A 9085-nucleotide genomic window follows, 5' to 3' on the forward strand; every position below is an offset into this window, starting at 1 on the left:
ACATGGCGATGTTCCTGAGTTGAGGAAGCGCACCGCTAGTGGAGACACCACCATCGAATGAGAGGCGAAGCAGGCATAGTCACCATGCCGTTTGGAGGCACCGTCAACTTCTCAGCCCCCTACTCCGAGTGTGACAGAACACGCCGGTTGATCGGAGGAGCCTGATCGTCCATCTATTCCCTCAGGGTCTCCGCAAGCTGGTGGCCGTGACCGTTCATGAGCCGAACAGGGATCGGATGTGTCATCCTTACCCTCAGTTGGTCTGAGGGGGCGCGAACTGTGACTCCTGAGCAATCCTCATTCGGTCAGCTCATCGTTAGTGGGTCAAAGTTTCAAGGTTGTGCCGCTTTTGTCTGGGTATGTTTTCATGCTTCCCTTCACCCTCATAGTTGAGTTTTTTGGGTGTGACTAACCTATGCTTGTGCCCTTTTTTGTAGCAGCTAGAAGTTGATAGGATTAGGGATCTCCCCACTTCCCATGCGAGAAGAGTGGAGACCCAACCTGCTGCGGGTTGCAACGAGCGAGGGGGGAAGCAGGCTTGTGGTGGCGCAACCTTCCTTAATGGGGGTTGTGTCTTCCTAACTAGTCATAAGCACAATGATAGCCGTGATGGTGGTGATCCCCATGGTGACGGCAGAGGCCGGGTTAGAGGTGACTCTTGTGGTCCCTCCCCGCTAGTCGCGGAGGTGGAGAGGAGGGAAACTGGGCTCCCTGTCTCGCTCGATGGAGGATCGCATGGTTTGCCTGCCTAGTTAGAGCTAGAGGGGTCCAGAGGAGCCACAGCCAGGCTAGAGGTAGAGCAGTCATCGGTGAGCCATGGAGTCCTAGCATGGACATCCCCTTTGATGGCGAGGAAGACACCATGGTTGAGCCACCAGCCATCCCACCGTCCTGGGAGTTGATGATGATCTGGTCGTCGCATGATACTACGATGGCTAGATGTTCCAGCGGGTTAGGGCAACCCGCAAGCTAGTGTGGCCTTGCCCCGGTGAGCCAGGAAAGGCCCGGTTCATCCTTCATGATGAGGAGTTGAGCTCTAGCACCTACTCGGGGAGAGAGGACTATCGATGGAGTAGGTTGAGCTCATCCATCAGGCTATGATTATCGACCTACCACGTGTTGTAGAGGTAAGTTTTCTGTGTTCTTGGTGTTGTCTTTGATTCGTTGGCTTTTAAATGGTTGTTTTAGCATGCCTGCTTCTTGTCTCGTAGGACCTAGAGATGATGTCGATCCGTAAGTCTCAATTTCTCTAGGAGGAGCATGGTCGAATGGAGCAAGAAGCAGTGGCGTCATGGTGGGTTGACGAGCTCAGGCACCAGCTAGAGTCCGCTTGCCACAAGTCCCAAGACTAGGCGATCGAGGCAACTAGAGCACGGGCGGTGGAGCTACGTGCAGTTGAGCAGGTGACTACTACCGAGTGGGGCCTCGACACAGTGAAGGCCCACTTGGCGGAGACTGAGGCAGTGCTCTAGAAGTCCTTGGAGGCTTTGGAGGCAGAGCGGAAGGTCTGGTTAGACGCCGAGCAAGAAGTGGTCGCTCTACGAGGGTAGATGCTCGAGGTAGAGGAGTCGAACGCTCGACTGTTCGAGGGGGTGAGCCAGCAAGAGGAAGGGCATTCCTTTTTCAAAAGCGCCCACCTCGGTACGTACCTGTTCTGCCCTTGGTTGCTGCCTTGAATTTTTCTTTCCTTTGCTCTTGAATTTCTAGAACTTGGTGGAAAGATCGACTCTCTAGAGCAAGAGCTAGAGACGGTCAAAGCGGCGGTTGGTTAGAGCATGGAGGCGCTAGCCTAGTCCCTTGAGGAGCGATGTGTTTTTGAGGGAGAGCTTGACTAGCTTCGCAATATTGCATAGGTGGTCATCTCTGAGGTGTTCGGGTCAGGACCGAGCACTAGTACGCCCGCCGTCCAACTGGTGGAGGTCCCGAATGAAGTTTGGGCTCTCATCTCCGATGGCATGTTCTATGGGATGTCGGGGGTGCTGACCTTGGTGGTGACCAACTACCCTAATCTGGACTTCACGGCCATTTGTAGAGGATACGCCAATGGGTGGAGTGCAGATAAAATCCATGCGCTGGGGAAGAGTTTGGTCCTATTTGCACAGATGGTCACTGAGCAGGTCACCACGTAGCGGGTGATGCAGGCTCACCGTTCGACCATGGTCATAGACATGCGCTAGGAAGATGTTGTCCAGCCTGCGGAGGCAGTAGAGGCCGGGTCAGAGGTGAGCATCATCCCACCCCCAACCGAGCCGAATGTTATCCCGATCATAGCCGAGCTGAGTGTTGTCGTCTCGACGACAACCGAGCTGCCTTTGTCCTCGTCAACCGTACCATCAACCGATGCCGCTGGGGGGCCATAATAGAGTTAGAGTAGAAATAGCCAGTTTATGTAAAAGATGAATTCATGGAGGATCCCCCATGTGAACAGTTTTACATTTGTAAATATTTTAAGTTTGTTTTTGTGATGAAATCACTTGTGAGGGGAAGCTTGTCCCATCCGCCCTTGTTTTTATCCTTACATAGCTTTGTTTGTGTCCTTTCTTTTTTGCATCTACCCGTTGACCCGTAGGCTACAACCTTAAGAACCCGAGCGTGGCCCGCGAGGCTCAGTTGCTCATAACCGTAGGTCATGGCGAGGTGTGATTAGTCAGGAGGCTAAAAGCACAAGTTATGTAGGGTAATCAAAGGAATGAAATGCCCTTTTGTTTGGGTGATGCCCTTTTGTTTGGGTGAAAAGTGTTACTATATGATAGTAAAAAAGGGGATGGTATCACACCCCTATGGAGCCCTTGAGCGACCTAGGCCATGAGTGCTTAGGCTAGGGCATCATAGGAGCAAGCATTTAATGGAATATACGGTAGGACCAAGCTTTAGGGAAAGAAACGACATACTGTTTGATGTTTCATACGTTGGTGAGAACGCTGCCGTTGTCATCCTTCAGTCGGGAGGCGCCTGGTTGTATCATCTCGGTCACCATGTAGGGTTCTTCCCATGGTGGAGAGAGCTTATGTTTCTCCTTGGTTGACTGGGTCCTCCGGAGTACGAGATCACCAACCTCAAGGATCCTCCCCCTAATTTTTCTTTCATGGTACATGCAGAGAGTTAGCTGGTAACGAGCTGAGTGGATGATGGTCGTCTCACAAGCCTCTTTGAGCAGGTCCATGGCTCAGTCTTAGTCGAAGGCCTTTACTCTTGGGGCACCATGATCAAGGTCGAAGGGCAACACTGCTTTGGCTCCATATGCAAGGACGAAAAGGGTGAACCCTATGGACCGGTTTGGGGTCGTTCTTTGGCTCTAGAGGATTATAGGGACCTCTACAACCCATATCCATCATACTTTTTGAGTCGATCAAAGATGTGGGGCTTGAGTCCTTGGAGGACCGTGCCATTGGCCCGCTCGATCTGACCGTTAGTATGGGGGTGTTCGACCAAGGCCTAATCGATCCTGATGCCGTATCCATCATAGAAGTCCAAGAACTTCTTCTCGGTGAAGCTTGTTCCGTGGTCGGTGATGATATAGTTAGGGATGCCAAACCGATAGATGATGTCGAGGAAGAACTTGACCGCCTCTTCTGAGTGGATATTGGTGATGGGCTTTGCCTCTATCCACTTGGTGAACTTGTCCATCACCATGAGTAGGAGAGTGAAGCCACCTAGGATCTTTTTGTGGGGTATGACCATGTCGAGGCCCCAGACCTCAAATGGCCAGGTGATGGGGATGGTCTAAAGTTCCTACGCTAGTAGATGAGTCTATCAAGTATAGAACTAGCATCCTTCACACCTATGGACCACCTCATCTGCATCTCACAGCATAGTGGGCCAGTAAAAACCTTAGCGAAAGCTTTCTCGACCAGCGACCTTAGGGCCATGTGATGTCCACAGATTCTGGCATGGACTTCAAGGAGAAGCTATTTCCCCTGGTCGGTCAGGATGCACTTCATGAGCACTCTCGATGGACTTCGCTTGTAAAGTTCATTACTAATGATGACGAACGTCTTGGCACATCGAGCGATTCATCAGGCTTCAGTCCTTTCTGGTGTGAGAACCTCCTCGAGGAGGTAGGCGAGTAGTGGTGCTCTCTAGTCGACTGGATCGAGTGCCATCATGGCGATGTCGCTAGGTGATGTTGCCATGGAGGCGCCAAGGTCAGAGCCCCCAAGCACTCAGTCTAGGTCAGGGAACGTCAGGAGGGTTGGAGCCCTCGAGTGCCAGATTGGTGTTGGAGTGCGTCTAGGTTGGATCCTCTTGGATGTGGGTAGACGGCTGGTGGAGGTCGTTTACAAAGACCCCATCGGTGGGCGGTTCCCATCTGGCCACCAATTTTGGGAGGAGGTCGGTAGCATCGTTGTCCTTTTGAGGGACATGATGGAGTTTGATCCCTTGAAACTTGTCCTCAAGCTTGCGCACCTCCTGGCAATATGCCACCATGAGAGGGCTCTTGCAAGAGGACTCCTTCATGACTTGGTCAATGACTACCTCTGAGTCTCCACGGACATACAGCCATGTGACACCGAGCTTGACGGCGATGCATAGTCCATTGATGAGGGCCTCATACTCTATGACATTGTTCGAGGTTGAAAAATGGAGACGGATCGCGTAGCAGAGCCTGCTCTAATTCGGGGAGATCAGAACCACTCTAGCCCCAAGCCAGGCGCCATGATCAACTTATCGAAGTACATCATCTAGTACTCATGGGTGACATCCAAGGTCAGGAGCTGGACTTCTGTCTATTCGGTGATGAAGTCGTTAAGAGCCTGAGACTTAATAGCGGTGTAGGGGGCATACCTTATATCATGGCCCTTGAGCTCGAGAGCCCACTTGGAGATTCAGCCAATGGCATTGTGGTTATGGACGACCTCCCCAAGTGGCTATGAGGTGATGACCATGACCTCATGGTTGGTGAAGTCATGTAGGAGCTTTCAGGCCGCCATCAACACGGTGTACAGAAGCTTCAAAACCTAGGGGTAGCGAACTTTGGCGTCGGTGAGTACCTCACCGACAAAGTACACCGATTGCTATACCTTCAATGGGTAACCTGGCTCCTCTTTCTCGATGATGAGGGTGGCGCTCACAACATGGTTGCTTTCCACGATGTAGAGGAGGAGGGATTCTCCCTGTTTGAGAGCGACGAGGATTGGGGCCGACATTAGTGATGTTTTGAGGCTTTTCAAAGCCTATAATGCCTCCTTTGTCCAGATGAATGCGTCTATCTTCTTGAGAAGTTTGTAGAGAGGCATCCCTTGTTTGCCTAGTCGGGAGATGAACTGGCTCAGGGCGGCCAAACAACTGGTGAGCCTCTGTACGCCCTTGATGTTGCATATCAGGCCCATGTTGGAGATGGCCATGATTTTTTGGGGTTGGCTTCAATGCCGTGCTCGAACATGATGTATCTGAGCAGCTTCCCCTTTGGAACCCCAACAACATATTTTTCAAGATTCAATTTGATGATGAATCTTCGAAGGTTCATGAATGTTGTGGCCAAGTTTGTGATTAGGTCGCTAGCTTGAGCCATTTTCACCACTACATCATCTACATAGACAGCGATTGTTGGTTTTGGCTGCTCGACTTGGTCAGGTTGGTCGAGTGGGTTGATTTGGTCGGTGAAGCATCGCTACATGCACCGTTGATAGGTGGCGCCAGCATTCTTCAGACCAAAAGGCATGGTTACGTAATAGTACAAACCATACGGGGTGATGAATGAAGTCATGACCTGGTCGGACTTTTTCATTGTGATCTGGTGGTAGCCTAAGTAGGCATCCAGGAAGGAGAGGATTTCGCGCACCCTGAGGTGGAGTCGACTATCTAGTCTATGCATAGTAAAGGGAAGTGATCCTTTGGGCATGCCTTGTTGAGGCTAGTATAGTCAACACACATTCTCCACTTCCCATTCTTCTTTTTCACAAGAACAGGATTAGCTAGCCAGTCAGAGTGGTATACCTCTTTGATGAATCTGGCTGCCAAAAGTTTGGTGATCTCCTCGCCTATGCCCATGCGCCTTTTGTCATCAAAGCGAAGCAGGCGTTGCTTTGCGGGCTTTGAGCCCGGGATAATGCATAGTGCATGCTCAGTGACCTCCCTTGGTATGCCTAGCATATTAGAAGGCTTCCACATGAAGACATCATGATTTGCGCATAGGAAGTCGGCGAGCTCGCTTTCCTATTTGGCCGGGAGCTTGGGCCTGATGCGCACCATCTTGGTCGGGTCAGTGGGGTCGATCTCCACCACCTTGGTTTCCTCAGTCGGATGGAAGGCACTCGAGGAGGTTGGCCCGTTGCAGTTGGGAACTACTGGAGTCACCGAATTCCCAAGCTCCAAGAGCTCAGTGGAGTTGATGACGGTAGTGGCGAGCTCGTAATGCTCGCAATCGCACATGTAGGCATGCAAGAAGGTACTACCTATGGTGATGATGCCATTTGGCTCTGGCATCTTTAGCTTGAGGTAGGTGTAGTTGGGGATCACCATGAAGTTGGCATAGCATGGCCGCCCCAAGATGGCGTGGTAGGACCCTAGAAAGTCCACTACCTCGAAGGTTAGAACCTCCGAGCAGAAGTTGGCGCGGTCGCCAAACATGATGGGCAGGTCGATCTGCCTAAATGGATGCACCTACGCCCCTAGGATCATGCCATGGAAGGGAGAGCTTACTGAGAGGAGCTTGGACCGGGGGATGCGTATGGCGTCGAGGGTGTTGACATAGAGGATGTTGAGGCCACTGCCTCTGTCCATCAGCACCTTGGTGATGCGCTTCTTGTGGATGATGGGGTCGACGACAAGCAGGTAGCGACCTGGTCAGGCGACGTTGGAAGGATGGTCTCTCTGATCAAAAGTGATCAAGGAGTCTAACCAGCTAAGGAAAGAGTGGATGGCTAACTCGGCGGTGGATGCCTCTCTGTAGCGTACCTTGTGCTAGCGCTTGGAGTGGATAGTGTCGGATCCCCCAAAGATCATGAGGCATTGCTTGGGGTTAGGCAAGTCATCTTCATCCTTGCCCACTGTGCCTCCTTTCATGGCTGCCTCCTCCATGCCTTTCTCTTCCTTTGGCTTGGCAGCTTGCCATAGGAAGCGCTTGAGGAGCTCGTAGTCCTTGTAGAGGTGTTTGATGGGATAGGCGTGGTTGGTGCATGGACTCTCCATGAGCTTGTCAAAGTGGTCGGGCTAGCCCTGCTAGGGCTGCTTGCCCACTCGGTCGGCCACAACGACCAAAGTTGGGTTGGCCAGTCGGGGCCAATCCTTCTTGTTCTTCTTGCCTTTTTGTATGGAGGGGCACTCGCCTTGGTCCTCGTGCTTGGCCTTGCCCCTATCCCAACCACCACTAAAGACCGCCCTGACTGCCTCCTCACTGAAGGCATGGTTCATGGCGATGTCGAGTAGGTCATGGGTGGTATGGGGCTTCACACAGCTAAGCTTGTGGATCAAGGACTCATAGGTTGTCCTAGAGAGGAACGCGCTGATGATGTCAATGTCGACGATATCAGGAATGGAGTTGCACTGCTTTGAGAACCTAAAGATGTAATTCCATAGGAACTCATTAGGCTCCTGCTGGTAGCTCTTGAGGTCCCAGGAATTCCTAGGACACACATACGTCCCTTGGAAATTTCTAACAAAGACCCTCTTGAGATCCACCTAGTCACGGATGCTGTCGGGCGGAAGGAATTCAAGCCATGCTCGATCATGCTCCCCCACATAGATGGGGAGGTACTAGATGATGAAGTAGTCATCATCTACTCCTTTGGCTCGGCAGGTGAGCTAGAAGTCTTCAAGCCATATACTGGGTTTCATTCCCTGGTGTACCTAGCGATGTTGGTGGGTGGTCGGAAGCGCTGTGGGAACGATGCTTTCTAGATGCGATGACCAAAGGCCCATGGCCCTGGGCCATCCGAGCTAGGGCTCTGGTCATTTGGTTGATCACCATGCCTAGGGTGCATGTTCTCGTACTCCTCAATGGTTAGGCTGGGGCTCGTGCTGCCTGCTCTCACCGCCATTCGATGGGCATTATCATCGTGCTAGGCATGGCATCGATTGTTGATGACACCGCAAGCATCATGGTTTGGCCTAAGCTATTTGCGCATAGGTGGTCGGTGTGGAGCGAGTGCTAGGTTAGGCTATATTGTAGCCATGGCTTCCCACTCCACGCCTAGCAACTATTGCGGTGAGTGGACAGAGTGATTCGACTATTGTGGCCCTAGTCCCTTGGTTGGGCAAGAGGCCACAAGCTGGTGTCACGACGAGGAGCTCTCCGCCTGCTGAATGGCGGCAGTCTCCACTAGCACCTAGAGGTTCCAGTGGATTGCCTGTTCCTGAGGGTCGATAGGCTCAGGGAGACCGCGTAGAAGCATCGCCGCATCAGCGATGTTCTGGCCAGCCTGAGCAAACTAAGGGGGGGTCGTCCCCTCCATCCAGTATGTTATGCTAACCTAACGGGCATGACCCCGAGCACCGCTCGCTAGGTTACATGCATGTGGCATAGTGTGATGCGCCGGGCGCTCCGGCGCAAGTGGCGACTAGCTTTGCTGCCTTTACCATAACTCCTCATTGTGCTGCTGCGCACATAGTAGGGCCTATGCATGGAGGTCCAGAGTGGTGTGAGTCTGTAGAGACCACTACCTCTGGTGGCTGTCCCAGGGCATCTGCCATAGCACACTCCTAGGACAGAGGGTCGCCAGGTGCCATGACGTCACCGATGCTAGAGCCATCGCTTTCGACCTCATCATCGATGAGGTCATGGAAGGAGGTAGAAGCATAGCCCACCATCCCCACGAACTCAGATGTGAGAGGGGGCAGTGTCAGCATCCTTCGGAGTCCCCGAGCACACGCATCCATGGGGGACACAAAGCCATAGGGGAGCCAGTCGCACAGTGGTCATGGTGGGGACAATGGGGTCCCTCCAAAGAGTCGGTGGAAGGTGTTAAATAGTGAGTAAAGTACAATATGTACATCACTTACCATGGGTTTGAGCCCAGCATGGGATTGAGGTGAAGCGCGGGTGTCTCAATGTTGAGGTCGTCGAGTGGCCCATTGCAGTCGGTGGAGGGCACTCCTCCTCCAGTGGGCGCCGGGACAAGCACCTCTGAAAGGTCCTTGATTGGTT

At 52.4% G+C, this 9085-nt stretch overlaps 1 protein-coding gene across 1 annotated transcript; it reads right to left on the reverse strand.

Annotated features, from left to right (window-relative positions):
* Positions 1–6156: 6156 nt before the first annotated feature.
* On the reverse strand, positions 6157–6462 carry LOC136544087 (uncharacterized). The gene has a single exon (XM_066536357.1). It carries the CDS (start codon positions 6460–6462, stop codon positions 6157–6159), a length of 306 nt encoding a protein of 101 aa, XP_066392454.1.
* Between the last annotated feature and the right edge of the window lie 2623 nt (positions 6463–9085).

This window comes from Miscanthus floridulus, chromosome 3, assembly GCF_019320115.1.
Source record: "Miscanthus floridulus cultivar M001 chromosome 3, ASM1932011v1, whole genome shotgun sequence".
NCBI lineage: Eukaryota > Viridiplantae > Streptophyta > Magnoliopsida > Poales > Poaceae > Miscanthus > Miscanthus floridulus.

Bases quoted from the DNA above. Each gene is read 5' to 3' on its own strand.
- LOC136544087 (XM_066536357.1), bottom strand. From the start codon at position 6,462: ATGGTGATCCCCAACTACACCTACCTCAAGCTAAAGATGCCAGAGCCA.